The 20,194-nt window shown below is 46.6% G+C and overlaps 1 protein-coding gene across 1 annotated transcript in view; it reads right to left on the bottom strand.

Moving 5' to 3' along the window:
• Fbxo32 (F-box protein 32) overlaps positions 1-20,194 on the bottom strand; it is a 40,433-nt gene that overhangs the window by 4,321 nt on the left and 15,918 nt on the right. The window contains exons 5-8 of the mRNA XM_006990671.4: positions 11,931-12,024; positions 10,969-11,153; positions 3,012-3,194; positions 1,301-1,444 (exon numbers count right to left, since the gene is read on the bottom strand). Coding sequence (XP_006990733.1) covers positions 1,301-1,444; positions 3,012-3,194; positions 10,969-11,153; positions 11,931-12,024 — 606 coding nt within the window. The remainder of the gene's footprint in view (positions 1-1,300; positions 1,445-3,011; positions 3,195-10,968; positions 11,154-11,930; positions 12,025-20,194) is intronic.

Raw genomic sequence — 20,194 nt, 5'->3', positions numbered from 1 at the left:
CTCTTGGGCATATACCCAAGGAATGCTGATTCATACTATAAACATATATGCTCAGCTATGTTCATAGCAGCACTATTTGTAATAGCCAGAATCTGGAAACAACCTAGATGCCCATCAACAGAAGAATGGATGAAAAAAATGTGGTACATATACACAATGGAGTACTACTCAGCAGAGAAAAACAATGAAAGCATGAAATTTGCAGGCAAATGGATGGAACTAGAAAAAATCATCCTGAGTGAGGTAACCCAAACCCAGAAAGACAGTCATGGTATGTACTCACTCATAAGTGGATTCTAGATATAAAATAAAGAACAATCAGACTACAAAAAAAAAAAAAAAAAAAGAATGTCACCGAATTCGGGGTGGGGTGGGGGTGGGGTGAGGAAAGAAGTGGATGAGAAGAGTGACTGGCATGTGACTATGAGGACCTGTGTTGGGATTCCCAGTACCCATCTAAAAGTTGGGTATGGAAGCATGCATTTTATAACCCTAACACTGGGGGTGGGGGGGTGGGGGGAGACAGAGACAGAGAGGTCCCTGAAGTTCATTGGCTGGCTAGTCTAGCCAATCTGGTGAGCTCCAGGTTCAGTCTTTAAAAAAAAAAAAAAAAAAAAAAGGTAGTGATCTATTGAGGAAAAAGGAGACTGCGACTTCAGGCCTCTACACTCATGTGCTCATATGTGCACCTACACATACATGTGCATACGCAAACGCATCCACACATACTACTCCTCCCTTCCCCCCCCCCCCAAAAAAAAAGGAATTCCACAGCACGGAGAAGCTAATGAATTAGTGTTTGCCTATATATTCACCTGTGTGCACACAAAGACTATGTGGAGAATGGGTTTCAGAGACAGATCCGCATAAGGGCAGAGGAAATGAAGGGGCACGAGGTCTTTGAGTTCTCTTCCCTGTCCAAGGGCTGGATGAGTTTTATTCTCCCTTGGGTTGAGGGCTGAGAAAGGAAGGAACAGGGAAGACCTGGCCTCTTGTTGCTGGCACCGTAGGCTCTTAGGACCTGGGCTCCTCAGGGGAATCGGGGCTGAAGCAGAGGCCGCGGAGGAGCACTGTTTAAAGACCTGCTCCTCACAGCCTGCTCTGTTTTTGCAGCCCAGGAGTGGCCTGCTCCCGGTCAGCTGGGTCCTTCTCCGTCAATTATCAATCAAGGAAATGCCACGCAGACTTGCCCATAGGCCAATTTGGTGGGGACGTTTTCTACACTGAGGTTCCCTTTCGCAAAAGGATGCTCGTCAGCTTGTGTCACGTGGACACGACACCAGCCCACAGTGACACGTACCTTCCAGGAGAGAATGTGGCAGTGTTTGCAGAGCTGCAGGGTGTCTCCATACTGCTCTCGCCTGGGGTAACACCGGATCAGCTTAAAATACATCTTCTTCCAATCCAGCTGTCCCTTGTCAGACAAGATCAATCGCTTGCGGATCTGAAGATCAAACGGAGAAGAGTCATTTCAGGAGAGTTCACCAGGAGGATGTTTTGGGGTTTTCTGGTTCCGAAGATCTGCTCCCACTCTTTCCCCTATATTTTTATATGGACCCTATAACACCCAGGGGAGAAAACTGTCAGGCTGGAGCACAGCACTTTCTTAGCTCTGCACACTTACTCAGCACTGTTTAACCGGCTTTCGGAAGAAACAGGTAGCTGTATTTTCCTAGTGACTGCTTCTATGGTGCCTTTGACTGGTCCTTCAAAGCTTAGGCCACGCCCATAAGCCACTTCAATCTTTTCTTTGCTGTAGCCCTGAATGATTATTTCTAGGAAGACGCAGTGATGAGCACCAGGGCTCGGTTTTATTTTACGTTTCAGTGTCAGTGGCTCCATGAAAAGAACCTGTTGAATGTGAAGAGAGACCTTGCATACTGGCATCCTAGGTCTTAAAGGTTCTCATGGCCACGCCCCAGGGGCATGTACCTCCAGGTCCTAGGCAGGTGTAACAGCTACGTGCTAACTCACTAGGGGTGGTGCTTCAGGGCATGGTTCAAACATCCACCCACACATCAATGCACATCGGAAGAAATTGGAAAACCACCCTCAAGTGGTGTGATGAGGAACAGGTTTATAGGGTGTCTGCAGGGCCAATTCAGCTATCTCACCCCAAGACTCATTTCACTAGTTTGAATACAACGTTGGTCACTGGTGTGGCCTCAGCCTCTTCACCTGCTTGATGTGGACATGACAACATCTACCCTTCCTGGGTTGGGAGGCTAAAAGCAAATAATGTTCATAACAGTGCTTGACTACAAAGCACCAGAAAAGTGACTTTTTATATTCATTTATTTTAAGAAAAGAGGCAATACCAATTTGTGAAATGTTGGGGTGAGCCATAAATGTAATTTGGGTCAAGGATTTATTTATTTTTCCCTTATCAAGACAATGTCGCCGGGCGGTGGTGGCGCACGCCTTTAATCCCAGCACTTGGGAGGCAGAGCCAGGTGGATCTCTGTGAGTTCGAGGCCAGCCTGGACTACCAAGTGAGTCCCAGGAAAGGCGCAAAGCTACACAGAGAAACCCTGTCTTGAAAAAACCAAAAAAAAAAAAAAAAAAAAAAAAAAAAAAAGACAATGTCGACAGTAACGAGGAACCAAAAAGCAAAACACACACACACTGACTTAGGAACGCCTTACACCAGTGGTTCTCAACCTGTGGGTGGAGACCCTGTTGGGGGTCCAACTACCCTTTCACAGGGGTACCCTAAGATCATCAGAAAACACAGACATTTATATTGTGATTCATAACAGCAGCAAAACGACAGTTGGGAAGTAGCAATGAAAACAATTCTATGGTGGGGGGGGTCACTGCCACACGAGGAACCGTACTGAAGGGTCTCAGCGTTAGGAAGGTTGAGAACCCCTGCTTTAGACCGTTGCTTTCTAGAAAACCAGGAAGTCCTGGAGGCGGGCAGCCCCACTGCATGCTGGACAAGGATGGGTCTCCTCAGAGTAAGGGCAGACCAGGGAGCACGAGGGAGCAGACCACTAGGCTTCACTGACCTGCCGCTCGGAAAAGTGGTACTGGCAGAGTCTCTTCCACAGCAGCCGGTCCTCACTGAGCACGTGCAGGTCTGGGGCCGCCTGGCCCAGGCTGACCAGGTCCCGCCCGTCGCTCAGCCTCTGCATGATGTTCAGTTGCAGGCACACAGGCAGGTCGGTGAACGTGAGGCCTTTGAAGGCAGGCTGCAGAGAGAAGGCCGGATGATAAGCTAGGTGTTAAGAGAGAAGAGCCATTTTCCAGGATGCCACTGGCCCCTGCCTGGTCCTCTAAGCTCAAGCTGGCTTATCAACAGCTAGAGTCTCAAAGCAGTGATGCTCCCTGTCTTACAAGCAGAAGTAGGACCCATGGCAGAGGCTCTAGAGGAAGGCCTGGAGTGTTGTGTCTTGGCTGACTGCAGCCTGCAGGCTTTCCCTGTGTATGCAAGCTTCTGATCTAAAAAACTCTCTAAACAGCACATGCTGGATTCTTCTATTATTCTCTCTCTCTCTCTCTCTCTCTCTCTCTCTCTCTCTCTCTCTCTCTCTCTCTCCCTCCCTCCCTCCCTCCCTCCCTCCCTCCCTCCCTCCCTCCCTCCCTCCCTCCCTCCCTCTCTCTCTCTCTCTCTCTCTCTCTCTCTCTCTCTCTCTCACACACACACACACACACACACACACACAGGATTTCTCTGTATAACCTGGCTGTCCTGGATCTCACTCACTCTTTAGACTAAGCTATCCTGGAACTCAAGAGATCCATCTGCCTCTCCTCCCCAAGGGCTGGGATTAAAGGTGTTCACCACCATCATCCTGCTATATTTTTCTTTATTCTTGAGAATTTCATGTAAGTATACAAAGAAATATGATACTATTTATCCCATTTCCCTCCTCTAATCTCCCTGTACCCAACAGGTCCCTTCCAACTTCATGTCCTTTTTAAAAAAAGATTTATTTTTATTGTATGTGTATGATTGTTTGTCTACATATATGTAAACATACCATGTCCATGCCTTGTGCCTGTAGAGGTCATAAGAGGTTGTTAAATCCCCTGGAACTGGAGTAATGGATGGTTATGAGCTGCCATATGGGTGTTAGGAACTAAACCCAGGTCCTCTGCAAGGACAGCAAATGCTCTTAACCACTGAGCCATCTCTCTAGCCCCTCGTGGTTTTTTGTTTGTTTCTTCTGACAACCCTCTCAGTCCAATTAATGCGGCCCATATGTGCGTGGGTGGGGCCATACCCTGGAGCACGGGAACATACTGGATTTTTGTGTTTGTTAACTTCACTATTCAACTGCAAGACTCACGACTTTCCCAAAGTGCCACTGCCCTGATGGATAGCTCAGGCAGACACCTGGCCTCCCATCTCACTGTCCTCTGTGATTCCAGATTGTTCCATTTCAGTGTACTTTCTGGTACCCAAACCATTTTCTTGCCTATCTGTGCACAAAGCCCTCACCCACCTGGCCTTCTCTCGTCTCTCAGACCCACTTCAAACCCATTTCTGTTGGGCATGGTGGCAAACACCTTTAATTCCAGCACTTGGGAGGTAGAGAGGAGGATATCTGTGTGTTCATGGCCAGCCTGGTCTACAGAGCAAGTTCTAGGACAGTCAGGGCTACACAGAGAGAACCTGTCTGGGAAAAAAAAAAACCAAATACCGAACAAAGACAACAAAACAAAACTCAATCATGTCCTCTGACCACCTTTTCGGCTTATGTATTTCCCTTAGGTCTCGTTCACTGCACCTTCTCCGAACTCCTACAAGCTCCTTCAGTGACTCTGCAATGTGCACCCCCTCCACCTGCTTTTCTGCATGCGGTGGTTTGAAAGAAAATGGCCCCCAAAGGGAGTGGCACTATTAGGTGTGGCCTTGTTGGAGGAAATGTGTCACTGTGGGGGTGGGCTTTGAGGTCTCTTTTTCTCAAGCTTCCCTCAGTGTGTCAGCCAGTCAACTTCCTGTTGCCTGCAAGATGTAGGATTCTCAGCTCCCAGCACCACGTCTGCCTGCATGCTGCCATGCTCCCCGCCATGATGATAACGGACTGAACCTCTGAAACTGTAAGCCAGCCACCCTCAAGTAAACGTTTTCTTTATAAGAGTTGCCGTGGTCATGGTGTCTCTTCACAACAATAGTAACCCTAAGACACTGCACAACCCCCTTCCCTTAAGAAGCACTGAATGGAACATTCCTTTCCGAACCTGAAGTCCTGACAACAGGGAGCTTGCTTTGTTTCACTGCTGTGCCCTGGTGCACAGCGTGTTTGGCACATCGTAAGCACTCAGTAAATAGTAGTGCAATGGATTAAATCCAAATAGTTGAACAGAAAAAGATTTACAAAAGACCCTGTGCTTGTGCATGTGTGTGTGTGTGTGTGCGTGTGTGCGTGTGTGTGCGTGCATGTGTGTGTGTGTGTGTGTGTGTGTGTGTATGTGGTATGTGTGTGTACAGGACAATATGTATGAGTTTGTATGCATCTCTGTGGGTTTGTGTATGTTCCTGTTTGAGATTATACTTGGGTGGGTTTGTGTCTATGTGTTGGTGTATGTTCATGGTTGGCCCCAAACCCTCTGAGCTAAGCTCCCCTGTCACCAAAGCAGCTACATGCCCACCAGGGAACATTTAATTTTTAAAATTTTTATTTATTCTACAAATATGAGTGTGTTGCCTGCATGTATGTATGTGCACCACATGTGTGCTTGGTGCCCATGGAGATCAGAAGAAGGCATCGGATCCTCTGCAACTAGAGTCACAGATGGTTGTGAGCCACCATGTGGGTGGTGGGAATGGAACCCCGGTCTTCTGCAGGGCAACAGTGCTCTTCACTGCTGAGTGATCTCTCTTGTCCCTCCAGGGAATGTTTTAAAAGCTGCTCCTTTACATGTAATATACACCTGCAATCAACTTCGGGCTTCTGAAGGAACTTCCACTATACCCCCAAGCCTTTTCTTATTTTAAAATGTGATGATCTCAAGATTATCTCACCTAGACCTACATCCTTGAAGGCAGGACCTAGCTGGGAGGCCTTGGAGACCAGTCCAGCACAACACAGCCCTTGTGGCGCTTACCGCGGACAGGTGCAGAACTGCGCAGGGGGAAAATAAGACTCTTGGAATAGAGATTATTTTTCTCATCAGATTTCTGGGGGAGAACCTGTGGGAAGCACAGCAAAGCCCAAACACATGGGGGGATCCAGGGGTTACGTGGTACCAGTCTCATTGGGATTCCAAGCATCACTCAGCCTCGGCAATCACCTGAGTCCCTGGTAGGCACGACAGGCATTGGTGGGAAGATGGGGCCCAGGAGGAGGATTTAATGGGGAAGAATGGGCGTGGCATGGGAGGAACTCAACATGGGCAAACGGCAGATCCAAATGGCATCCTGGGAAGCCCGGGTCTCAGTTTCCCCAGCTCCCAAAGACTGTGTTTAGAATACTGAAGATCCCTCTGGTGCTAATGATCTCGGCCCTGCAGCGGCTCAGGCCTTCTGTTTCATCAGAAGTGTCAGCGAGTTGACAATTTTTACTGCTCACTTCTACCGGGGGGTGTTGGGCTGAACTCCATTTGTTTACAACACTCAGGACTCGGTGTGACCGCAGAAAGCCCTCTACCTATTTGTCATTTATCATCTGCTGTTGATCATAGGAGCTAATAAAACTGCCATGGGATTTTCTTCTTGTTTCCAGCACTTCAAAGCCTCTGCTCTTTTTGGTTAAAACTCCCAGGCCAATTATTACATTAACTCCTATTAAAGGCAAGTCGGCTTGGCCGAGTTTGCCTTGTCAAATTTTCAAACCTGAACTTTTCCAAAACCCTTGCCCAGACCTCATGCCAAGCCCTGACTCCTGATAAACGGTTAACTGCTTGCATGCCTTCTTCCTTCCGAACATAAACACGTAAAGGGAGAAATATGTCACCCCTGCAGCAGCCTCCGCCAACCATTTGACTAAACTCCACTTGTGTCTACCCAGCCCCCATTTTCCAAAACACTGCTTTGCCCACAGCACTACAATTATATTTTATTTTTAAAATAAAGAGAACCCCTACAAACCAGTTCTCTTTAACTCTGTCCTTCATCCTTTATTATTATAGGAATTACATTTGCCAATAAAAATGGGCTTGGAAGAATTAGATATGAGGATTTCTAAGGCAAACAAGGTTATGTGCTAGGACAACAGTGGCAATTTGTGGGCTGACAGGGAAGCGCTTACAACGAAAGTCACTTTAATATTTTCATGGATCAACATACTTTTCTTCCTGACAAATATAAAAATATCGTCCAGACTGAAGTAGAGTATTCTTGTTCTCTCCCTGCCCCCTCCCGACCCCCAGGATCTTAAAGCCCAGGCTGATTTCAGATTTTTTTCTGTAGTTGAGCATGACCTTGAACTCCCCATTCTCCTGCCTCCACGTCCCAAGTGTGCTGCGATTACAGGCCTGAGTCACCAAGCACCATAAGAGCTGGGGCTCTATGTGGGAAGCTCCTCTGTACAGCTCTCAGAACAATATCATTCAGAGCCCCCTAGTGGGTCCAGGAGGGGACAGAGTGGAGAAAGGATCTGTACAGCCCTCTGTCAGCAGCCTGTTCTGGAGTCTGACGTCAGACCTCCTGGTATAGAGGCCCCAACACAATTACACTCTGCCCTCCATGTTCTCGGTTTCTACATCCTTGAGTTCAGTGAACCACAGATGGGAAAATACTGAGGAAGAAATGCATCTGTACTGACTGCATAGAGACTTTCTCTTGATCTCATGTCCCATGCACAGAGCATCCTGTGAGGTATTAAAATTGGGCTAGAGATGATTTGCAGTGCAGAGGAGGATGCATGTAGGCTAAGCATAGTCACTAGGCCACTGTATAGAAGACACTTGAGCATCTATAGCATCTGGGGGGTCCTTGGGGCGTCTTTGAATCTACCCTCTGTGGATACTGAAGATGATTTTTCTTATTTACAAAACAAGGAAATGAGTATCTTGCAGTGTGCCTGGGTAGAAGAGATGAGATAATGCATGGAAGTACTTAGCACAGTGCCCAGTAAATTTCAGTCATTTGCCCTAATTACAATGAATTACTAGATAAGTTAATTATCCCATGGGAGGGACTTACAGTGTGTGTGTAGACAAGCCCTTGATCATAACACCTAATGCACCTATAATAACGCTGACTACATACCAGGCCCTGTTCCAGCTGCTGTCTGGAGACCAGTTTATGCAACCTCATGCCTACGTTAAATCTCACACAAGGATATGAGATGGGCATGTCTGCCTCTGTTTTCCAAATGAGGAAAGCAAAGCATGGGGAGACTGAGTAACTGTCTGAATCTTGCAGTTGGTAACTTATCACTGTCATCCATAACCTAGGACACTATTCTCCAATCATGCTCTCTGGAACCCTGAACATGTCCTTCGGCAGGCAGGTTGGTGGGGAGCTGTCTCTTCAAATGAACATTCATCTCTTCAAGCAAAATCTACTGACTGCTTGTGCCAGGTATAGAGGAGAAGATGAAAATGTCTTTTCCTCTGCAGATTATAGAGCAGTGGACGGAGACAGATGTGTTTGTGCCCAAGATCCTTTCAGCTAGTCAGAACCGATCTGAAGAAGACTGTGTGTTAGGGGTTGTGAGAGATGGGACGAGGGGCTGGAGAGATGGCTCAGCAGGTGGTCAAGAGCACTGGCTGCTCTTCCAGAGGACCTGGTTCAATTCCCAGCACCCACATAGCAGCTCACAACTGTCTGTAACTTCAGTTCCAGGGGATCTGACACCCTCACACAGACATACATGCAGGCAAAAATACCAATGCACATAAAAATAAGTAAATCTTTTTTTTTTTTTAAGAGAGATGGGATGGAGCAGGAAGACTGTGAGTCACAAGGCCCTGAGGTAGTGCGCAGAGAAGTGTGGGGTTCTACTGGAGTACCTCAAGCAGATGTGAGAGGGAGATGAGCTGCAGGGTTGGATCTCTTCTGCAGAGGATTTCATTGGATTAAAAAGTTTGATTAATGGCTGGAGAGATGGCTCAGCGGTTAAGAGCACTGGCTGCTCTTCCAGAGGACCCGGGTTCAATTCCCAGCAACCACATGGTGGCTCACAACCATCTATAATGAGATCTGTTGCCCCCTTCTGGCCTGCAGGCATATATACAGACAGAACACTGTATACATAATAAATAAATAAATCTTAAAAAAAAAGTTTGATTGATGAGTATATAAATAATTGGAAAAAAACCAGATGGGAAAAAGTTTGGAAACCACCAATGTTAAGCATGCTTTGCCATTTTAGGGCTCATTCGTCCCAGCTTCTGACTTTAGCCTGATTGCTGTGTAGGCTAATAGTAATTACAGTGGTTGCCTTTCAAGAGTGTCTGGGGGCCAACTAAGGGGGGTAAGGAAGTAGGTCACAGAAGTGCAAGGATTGGGAGATCGGGGTAGGAGACACACTCATTTGAGGTGGTCAGAGGGAACACAGCTCAGGGCAAGCATGACCATCTAAATGAATGCTCCAAAGTTGCTAGAAGAAAGATGTCCTTGGAACAAATGAGCCTTGTTTGTTTCTATCACTGGCTGGGAATTTTCTCTGAGGAATAAGACAGGAAGTATTCAGTCCAGGCCATAGAGAATGCTGGAAATCAGGTAGCAGGTCTACGTGAGCTTTCTGTGAGAGAAGAACGGAATTCTGGTTCTAAATGTACATTGTTAAGCCATGTCTCTACTTCAGAGATGAGACTGGATAAATTATTAAAACTATACTGTTCATAATAAATGCTTAATTTTCTTAAAAGCATCCAACAATGGGGATAATTTCTGAAAGATGACCTACATTTGGGCTCTGCTCAGCTCTCTGCATGCGTGTGTTTGCAGGCACGTGCATGTGTGTGCAAGTACATGAGCATGTGGGTGTGTACAGGGAATGGGGGTGGAGGGGTGGGGTTGTAGCCTAAGTAACTTCAAGGATGCTATGTAACTAGAGGATTCTAATTACTCCTTCTGCTTCAGAATTTAAGAAACCAAGGTGCCGGGGAAAAAAAAAAAAAAACAAAAAAAAAAAACCCATTCACTGTAAAGAAAGAATGTGCTTTTTGGAAACGTCACAGAGCAAGGTAATTGTCTGGAGGCTTTGTCACGGGGCTTTCTGCTTGTCACCTTCACCTGATACATGGTGCAGTTCCAAACGGTGTGGGTCCCGGAAGCCACTTAACCAGCCCAGCGTGTGATTAGATAAGTAGCCAAGTGTTGTGTGAGTTTCCTGAGTGTGCCTGTCTGTTAGTGAGCCCTGAGAGATTACTCCAGCAACATTCACACGGTTCCGTGTGTGCCTTCGACTCCCCCCCTCACCGTTAAGAGGATGGGAGCCAACAGGGAGTGTGTATTCTGAAAGCCCAAAGAAATGTCTGATCTATGAAGCCATATGCTGGTTGGTAATCCACAGGCTTTGGATGAGTCTTGCTTAGTTATCATTTTCGTGACATGCATGCTCAGGCGTGGTTCAAAGGTGTCCTTTGTCATCACTACCATTAAATGGGACTGAAATTCTAAAAGGCTGGTGGTACCAGTTCTCCAAGCCACTGTCTTCTGGGTTCTATTGTGCTGAAGGCGGCATTCCCAATCCACAAGCAGCTCATTCTTTCTGAGGAAATGAGCGGAGAGCACCCCCAGGCGTCACTGAAGACCTCAGCGGACAGCCAGCATCCCTCCCCCATAGCTATGTTCCCGTGGTTTTTTGTTTGTTTGTTTTTTGCATGAAGCTTCGGCTGGCTGTCACCTTTTACATCCCTTCCACCTGTTTTGCCAAGTTCTTCTCCCCACCCCCCCTTTATCAGGATGCCCCTCCTACCACCTTCCACTCTCCAGCACAAAGGATGAGACATCCAATCGGAAGCGACCAGCTCCTGCATCACCAGAGTGGACTTTATGCCCTGGAAGTTCTGCTCAGTGTCCTGAGTGGAGGACACCGCGGCAGGATGAGTGGGGCTTGCACCTACCCTGGTGATCTGGATGCTGCTCAGCTGCTGCTGCCAGTGTAGAATGGTCTCCATCCGATACACCCACATGTTAATGTTGCCCACCAGCACGGACTTGCCAACTCTCTGGACCAGTGTGCATAAGGATGTGTAGAGGGTCTGGAGAAGTTCCCTGATGAGTCTTATGTTTTGCTGGTCTTCAAGGACTTGAGTGGAAAGAAGGAAAATGAAATCAATGTTATGGAAACCGTGCACATTACAAGTGGTGTTTTCTTCTTCACTGCCTGCCCCTATTACTGGGCACTGCCTCTCACTAGTGTTTTTTCTAGTCTCAGCTTATGGGTCGAGTTTCCGTTATCTAGGTCCCTCTTTGTTCTCTTCTCTTGGGTTTCTGGGGAGCTCCGTTTCCTTTGCCGCACCAGTGCCAAGGGTCCTCCTGATCAGAAAGCGGCTTTTTTGTTCAGGCACCGACATATGTTTAGGTGGCCAGTGGAAGACTGCAGTTTTGGGGTTCGGAAGGTTGGGTTCTAACCCCGACTGGGCTAATCTCTTGACGATCATAGGCAGATGATCATTTCACATATGCATCAGTTCCCCCATGTGTGAAATGACTCGGTTGAGCCAGAGGTCTAAGGTCCTTGCTGGTTCAAACAGTCTATGCCTCAATTCTGCCTTGCACACAGCTCCGTCTCCTAGGAATACAGAAGCTCCATGGTGAAGGCTGGGGTACATGGCCTCATGGAGGAGCCAGTCAAACTTAAAGAAAGGCAAACAGATGACCCTAAAGAGAGGGCCAGAGGGCAGTGGTCTTGTTCTTTGCCAAGGGCTGAGCTGGAAGCTAGTACCCCTGGAATTCAGCTGACATTATTCATTCCCATGCACTCACATTACTTTCAATCTAGTGACATGCTACTTGATGAGAAAATCCACCTGCCTATTCCCATGCCTCTCAAAAGGGCTGGGAGAGGGTGGGGGAAGCTCACCTTTCAGCACTACTTTTTCCAAGATGTTCATGAAGTTCTTTTGGGCGATGCCACTCAGGGACGTGAGCTGTGACTTTGCTATCAGTTCCAACAGCTGTGGATAAAAATAGAAGTTGCCAGGCTTAGAATACAGGGATATTTTTCTCCTCTAATCTTCACTTTTGGGTCACATGACGTGCAGATACAGACTGACGGGAGAGGGAGAGAGAGATAAATGGCAGGCAAGGCCACCAGGCAATAAAAAGCAGATGCTCCAAGTGAAAGACAAATGCTGGTAATTCAAAACTAGGAGTCAGGCTGAATATTTAACTGCTTTTTTCTCTTTTATATATAACGGGTTTGGGCTTCCGCCAGGGCTAGTCCATTCTATTTGGTTCTCTTTGGAAAGGAGAGCTGACGGTATTCCGGAGGGAACAGAACCTCTCATGACCTGTGAGCACAGGAGCGTTGCACAGTCACCCCCGGGGGAACTGTTCTGCCCCGACGTGAACTTTCGCCCACCGGCACCCACTGCTCTCAGGGCACTGCGAAGCTCGTGTTTGGTGACCATGTGCTTGTCCCAAGGAAGGGATGATTCTCTTCTAGACATTGTCTGCTTTTTCATGTTCAATAAACCTGCCTGATTAGACTCCTTTGCTGCATTTACCATTTTTTTTTTTTAATAGAAAGATGGGTATAGAGTGTGTCTATCTATTTCTTCCTGGAGACTCAAAGGAGAACCCTTGTATCTGTTAGCTTTGATGGAGTCTGATTTAAAATTTTATTTTATATATCTGAGTGTTTTGCCTAAATGTGTGTAAGTGTACCATGTGTGTGCCTGGTGCCTCTGGAGGCCGGAAGAGGACATCAGAACCCCTGGAACTAGAGTTACAGTGAGTTCCAGAACAGCCAGGGTTACACAGAAAAATCCTGTCCTGAAAAACTAAACGGAGCCAGGTGGTGGTGGCACACGCCTTTAATCTCAGAACTCGGGAGGCAGAGGCAGGCGGATCTTTGTGAGTTCGAGGCCAACCTGGGCTACAGAGTGAGTCCAGGAAAGGCACAAAGCTACAGAGAAACCCTGTCTCGAAAAACAAACAAACAAAGCAAAAAAAAAAAAAAAAAAAAAGAAAGAAAGAAAGAAAAAAGAAAAACCAAACCGAACTAACCAACCAAACAAAACCCCCAAAGATTCTGTTGTTGAAAATTAAAATGGCAAGGGGTTTTGGAGGTCACCTAGTTCAACCCACTTCTCAGATGAATCAGGTGAGGCTCAAGAGTATCACCAGGGCCAGGGAGAAGGCTTAACAGGTAAAGACACTTGCTGTCAAGCCTGATGGCCTGAACTTGATCTCCAAGGCACACAACAGAAGGAGAGAACTGTACGTTGTTCTCTGACCCATACACAGGCGCGCACATGTGTGTGCACACACGCAATAAATAAATGGAATAAAAAATTTAACAAAGACTTTATGAGCTATCTCACAACCCCTGAGAGGACTCAGCTGTATTTTCCCCACTTAGGAAAGTGAGAGGACACACTGTATGTTTCAAAGAACCATCACACCAAAGGTTGCTATAAAGTCAAAACAACCCATTTCATCAGAAACAGGACAAATAAAGTCCCCGAGAAACACAACACAGACTCAGGCTTAGTAAAGTGGCCTTAGAAAACTAAGACCCCCCAATAAAGGAGAGACACAAGAGAGGTAATAGAAGTGAGTATGATCAAAACACATCATTTTCATATATGAGAATATCATAATTAATTCTTAGTGTAATTAATATATGCTAATTCTAAGAAGCAAAAGAAAGAAAAAAAGAAAACTAAGACCCCCTCACTTTGTGGACTGCTTTGCCCCTAGAAAAACTTTCTCAATGGAACATTGACTGTCTTCCATCACAAAATTAAACAAGTTCTCCTTTGAGCTGAAACAAAATTTTCAGTCTGTTTTTTTTGTTTTGTTTTTCTTTTTTTGCTTTTGGCAGGGTCTCACATAATCCAGGCTAGCTTCAAACTTACTACCTAGCTAAGGATTACCTTGAACTTCTGATCCTCCATATTCTACCTGGGGTAACTGGCTCATCCCACCATGCTTGATTTATGAGATGCTGGGAATTAAAACTCTGGCCTTCGTGCATGCCAGGCAAGCAGCTACCAACCGAGCTCCATCCCAGCCCTAGGAAGCTTTCTGAGAGCGTTTCATCGGCCCAGGCCCCGATCCGATTTCATCAATGTACTTGGATGCGGGAATCAAGGCAGAGGGAAGAAACAAAGTAAAACCAAAAAATCTGCACTGCAAAAACAAAGACAACGTGAGAACACAAGAAATGAAAATAAAAGCTGGAATGCAGAGGAGGATGAACTTTGGACCCACATCCTGGGTGGTTCAGGGCACCTCCGTGTCCCGGGTTCTTAGTTAAACATTTTGTCCCCTTTGGGACCCTGTCAAACCACACATAGAACTAGTTCCTTGAACATAACTTTACTTTAAATTGGGGGGAAAAAGTTTTAAATCTCAAATGTCTTCCTGCTGGGTTGGGTATCTTTGGCGTGTGCAGGGGGTGGTGTGGCCTCCTGATGATGACGAGGAGGGGGAGGAGGAGGAGGAGGAGGAGGAGGAGGAGGAGGAGGAGGAGGAGGAGATGACGCTGCTGTGTTGTGTTTAGTGTTAGAGACGTAAACTTGGAAGTCAGGGGCTGACAAGAGTGACACTCACAGTCAAGACATCAAGACACACCCGGGCGGGGGAGACGGGACGGGGGGATGGGGGACCGCTCTGTCCATCCACGGTGACCACAGCCCTCTGTGCCCGTCTGGTTTGGTTCAGCCACCAATCGGCACGTGACGGTGGAAAGAGGAACACAAACCTTTCATTTTCTCCCTGAGCAGCAGGCTGTAGAAAGCCAGGCTGGGGTTTATTAATACCCAGAGCCTCACATGACCAGCATACAGCAAAGATGAAAGAAAACACAAGCTTGGAGCCTGGAGCCTGCTCCTGCAGGGCAGGCGGCTGAGCACCGTGACTCAGCTCTGGGTAGGAGGTGAGGCAGGGGGCAGCCTGCGATCAGCCAGAAATGCATCCAAAACGTGGGTGCCATGTGACCACCAGCTCCCAAGAGCGTCAGTATTAACCTTATCTAAAAAGGCACCTGTCACAAGGAAAAATAAACAAACAAATAAATAAAAAGCCCTCTGCAGCAGGCCCTGACTGTGTATCTAAGACGCCTCTGCAGACTGTACATTTAGGGGAAACAGAAAGCTCTTTGGGCTGGATGATATCATCTTCCTTAACTGAGGAGGGAGAGGGGCCGAGGAGCAAATCCTGTCAACGGACAGTAGGGTGACATGTCGACTCTTCTCTCATCCTAACTGAAGAGAAAGTCCCTGCTGTCATTACTAGGCAGCTGTGGAGCCCTGGAACAGGAGAAGCAGATTCTCTGTCGGGGTGACCTTTCCAACTGTCTTTCATGTAGCAAGAACCCCTGTGTGTGTCCACTCTGTCCTAGTGCTGAGGCAGACGACGGGGGATAATGACAAAACCCATGCTTCCCCAGACGCATGGAGTTTATCGTTTAGTCATCCAGCCCGTTTCTGTATTCTTTTTTTTTTTTTTTTTTTTTTTTTTTTGTTTTTTCGAGACAGGGTTTCTCTGTGTAGCTTTGCGCCTTTCCTGGAGCTCACTTGGTAGCCCAGGCTGGCCTCGAACTCACAGAGATCTGCCTGGCTCTGCCTCCCGAGTGCTGGGATTAAAGGCGTGCGCCACCACCGCCCGGCTCTGTTTCTGTATTCTTAAGGCCAATAAAAAGACTACCTACGGGAAACACAAAACAAAACAACAACAAAAGACTCCCTACAAGATGGTTAGGAGAATCAAGTAAGATAAAAACAAAAACTTACTCTGAGTACCAAACATAAAGTGCTATTGCCACTAACAAAATTATTCTTCTCCCCAATTCCAGTCTCTTAAGGAAGTTTAAGGTTGGCAGCTGGGAGAGCAAACTTTTGTAAAGGGCCAAGTAGTAACTTCTTTTCTCCTTCCTTCCTTCCTTCCTTCCTTCCTTCCTTCCTTCCTTCCTTCCTCCCTCCCTCCCTCCCTCCCTCCCTCCCTCCCTCCCTCCCTCCCTCCCTCCCTCCCTCTTTCACTCTCTCTCTCTCTCTCTCTTCTTGCTTGCTTGTTTGCTTTTGGATTTTTAGACAGAGTTTCTCTGTGTAACAGCCCTGGCTGGCCTTGAACTCACAACAATCTACGTGCTTCTGCCTCCTGAATGCTGGGATTAAAGTCGTGCACCCTCACACCCAGCCCCCAAACAGTAACTTTTAAGGTTGGGGGGGTCATTCAGTCTTTACACTAAAAATGCCCTGCAACTGTAACACAAAAGCAACCACAGACAATATGTAAATCAATGTGCACCATGTGTGTATCAATAAAACTTTATTTACAAAAACCAGTGGACAGCCAGATGTAGTTCTGGGGTTACTTCTGGTACCATCATAGAGATTATAAGTGACGGTCTCAGAGTCAAACCGTTTTTGTATAATGACAGCAGCTACTTTAGAATTGTTGTGAAGATCAAACTAGTTCACCAAGCACTCACCATGTGCCAGGAGAATATACTTAGTAGCTTATTATCACCAGCTTTTAATCATAACACAGAAAAGACAGCTAGCTAAAAATTATTGCCAGGCAGAAAGGAGGGAACTACTAGGGCAAAGTACAGCTCGTTTAAAGACTCTGTGTTTCAACTGCACGCACCGTCAACTAAATGTTTTCAGATTTCAATAGTCCACTGCATCTTTATTGTTTGTGATGCATTTAACAGCTCTCTAATGATACAGTTCATGACTTGCAGAGATGCTCCGGCCATGAAATCATATTTTTCTAACAACAATGGATAGTTACTGTGTGCAGAGATGGCATGACACAGTTCACCTCTATGGTCTCAGTTTTCAATAACAAAGAGGTTAAGTTCCCAATTTGACAAACGAGGACACTAAGGCTCAGAGCTGTCAAGTAGCAATAGTAAATTGGGGAGCCAATACTTGAGTCCAGATATGTCTAACGGAAAGCATGTCTTTCTGTAGCATTCAGGACTCCCACTGTGAAGGATAATCAACAATTTGGCCAAATTGTATTATAACAATTGTAGCAATATCATGACTTGTTATTGTGTGGGGAAAGAATCTGGAAATTTTATATCAACAGTGTGCTCTGATTGGTGATCAGCTTCCATGCCGAGGTGAAATAATGCCCAGAAAATATTCTAACACATTTAGAAAGAGGCAAAGGCTTTGGGTTAACCTCTTATATCCATACAATCCCACTGCCAAGAACCAGCAGGTAGTGTCATGTGATGTTAACAATGATGGTGATGAATCTATCTATCATTTTTGTTGTTAAGAGAGCCATTTGCCCAAGAGAATAGGTTTGTATCCAGTAATTTGTTTACCAAGACGGTCGAGCCAATTGGATCTTTTGCCCTTAGCCACAAGAGAAGTGGGGAGTAGAGGAAAATGTCTCATTTGGAAGTAGCTGTTTTCTGCCGGGCAAATTTTAGCTCAGGTGCCAGTAATTTGTGGCTGTGTTGAAAGTGAGGCAGAAGGTGAAGAGGAACAGGGAATCAAGCTGTAGGCTGCCCCGGAATGCCAATGCCATGGTGTCATTGTGAGTGGGCAGTGTGGGGGATCTGCCACTGTGTGTAAGGACTCACTGTGCAGAGAGAGAGAGAGAGAGAGAGAGAGAGAGAGAGAGAGAGAGAGAGAGAGAGAGAGAGAGAGAGAGAGAGAGAATGAAGCTTTGCTACTGGAGGGAGGGGGTGGCCACCACATGCCCAAACCACATCCTGCCATTCAGCCTCAACTCATGCTAGTTTGAGAGACGATGAGTTGGAGAAAAATCTAGTTGCAAGCAAAGCTGTGTAGCAAATCTCGGAATGTGTATCAACCACAGTTTGACGCGATGTTTGGAGAGCCACTGGGCAAAAGTAATTTCCCTCCCATCATCCTTTACTCAAAAATAGGTTTCTTCTGCAATTCATCCTAGCATAGGACTTATATTTAAATGTATTAGCATTAATGTGTGTGTGTGTGTGTGTGTGTATGTGTGTGTACCACTGCGTGTGTCAAAAAAACCACCTGTGGGAGTTGGTTTGGTCCTGCACTTTCACCTTTCTATGGGCCCTGAAACTGAATTCAGGTCATCAGGCTTGGTGGCAAGTGCCTCTACCAGCTGGACTGTCTTGCCAGACCAGTACTAATATTTAAAAAAAAAAAAATAAAAAAAAGATCATGTCTTTTCCCCCACTCAAAATGGCTTCCCTCTGCATTTAGGAAAATCCCCCAACACCTCTTCACACCTGACAAGGTCCTCCTGGATCAACTTCCTGGCCTCCAACCTCCTTTGCACGGTGCCCCCAAATTCCTTCTGCCCCTCCTCTACAGTCCAACTGCTTTCATCAGACAGGTTAAGTTTAGCCCCATCTGTGGGTCTCTGTCTCTGCCACATTGCTACATGCTTGGCTCCGACTCATCCCTCAGGTCGTCGTCGTCGTTCAGACGTCGCCTGGATCGAGCTCAGAGAGCCAATCTTCCTTGTCACCCGACTCCTGATCCCTCACTGTTCCTTTCTGCACAGCTTCACCGGCCTTCACACAGCTGCTGCCTGTCCGATCAGAAGACGCTCTGCCTCCAAACCCTAGACGGAAGCTGGTTTACTAGCTCACCTCTTGGTAGGACAGGCCGGTGGCTCCACACAGACTTGGTTTATACACATCTGTCTTTGGGAATCTGCACATTATTTCTGCAAGGGACCGGGAAACAGGTGACCCGAATGCCCTGCTGCTTGGGAGAAGACACTTCACGGCAGTCCCATGACATGACTCCAGATCGCCTGAACTTTCAGGCTGGACTTCCTATGGTATCAGAGTGGGGATCCAGGAGTGTCACAGAGTGCTTAGAAGGAAGTTACCTATCAGGAAAAAATCATCTCAAACACTCCCAGAAGGGCAGGCAGCCTGACCTCCACAGGGACGCTGATAATCAAACCTTCAGAAGTATTGGTAAAAATAGCAGCTTCCCTTCCTGTCAATTTCAAAGGTCAAACCCGAATGGAGGTTGACCATGTATATTCTAGCTCACGAGGGATATTGTTAATACTCTATAAGAATATATCTGTGTCTTGGCTGGGTGTGGTGGTACATGACTTTAATCCCAGCCCTTGGGAAGCAGAAACAGTTGGATCTCTGTGAGTTCAAGGTCAGCCTGGTTAACACAGAGAACCTGTCTCAAACAAACAATATCAGATTTGTGTCCAAGTTCTTTCATCTCCTAGGAAGAGGTTTTTCCATAACTTGCTTGGAAAATCTGCTGGCATGATCAAAGGCAAAGAAGAATTCCAGCCTCGAGAAGCTTAACCTATGCCTCACGTGCTCAGTACCCATGCTGGGTGTCCACTGGAAGGTGGTGTCATTTACAATAAGCCTTCAGTTACATTAGGCAGCAGCTTGGCCCTGCACTGAGTATGTGTACTTCCAAGATCCTTATTTATTCAATGGATAATACATATCACAAACCTGGAAAGTTCTGTCCTGACTTTGAGCTTGAACACTGGCAGGTTGTAAGAGGAAAAATTTCAGCCACATTAATAATCTCCAGGCGTGTCAAGATCGGGTAAATATTATTTGCAAGCGAAACAGCTCTTGAGCTAAGAGAGTTAAAATAACGAGGAGGGCCAAGTTTATATGAATTAATTGTATCCTCAGCCAAGAGAAACTTGTCTCTCCATCTTTCATCTATCCCAGTTACTCTGGAACTTACAAGGGTCCCTGACTCCTGTTGTAGAGATCCGAGCAACCATGTCTTCCTTCCTTGTTTAAACTGAGCTCCCCAGCTCTTCCAGCGTGGCCTCATCTGCCCCAGCATGCCCCAGTCCTTCCCTGTGATTCTCGCTATGATTCTCGATTGTCCTCACTTTTAACCCATTGTCACTCCCCTTCAATTCTGTCCCTTTCCATTTCCAGGTTTATACACACATACAATTTATTACCACAAGTCTTCTATCCACCTCTCTATCTGGCCAAATCCTGGCCAACCAGGAAGAAAGCATCTCAGGTTCTGCTTTTTGTTCAAGAAGCCACATTCAATGCTCCAAACCCAACCGATTGCTGAAGTAGTTGTGCTTTGATGTCAGGGCCAAAATACCCAGCAGCAGAGGGTAGGGCCCATGCAACTCTCGAGTGTCTCAGGCACACCGGTACATGGGCTGAGTACAATTTAGGGCTCTGAG

The sequence above is a fragment of the Peromyscus maniculatus genome, chromosome 20 (genome assembly GCF_049852395.1).
Source record: "Peromyscus maniculatus bairdii isolate BWxNUB_F1_BW_parent chromosome 20, HU_Pman_BW_mat_3.1, whole genome shotgun sequence".
In the NCBI taxonomy this organism is placed as follows: domain Eukaryota; kingdom Metazoa; phylum Chordata; class Mammalia; order Rodentia; family Cricetidae; genus Peromyscus; species Peromyscus maniculatus.
The sequence above is the reverse complement of the archived record's forward strand: the minus strand, read 5'-3'. Positions and strand labels throughout refer to the sequence as shown.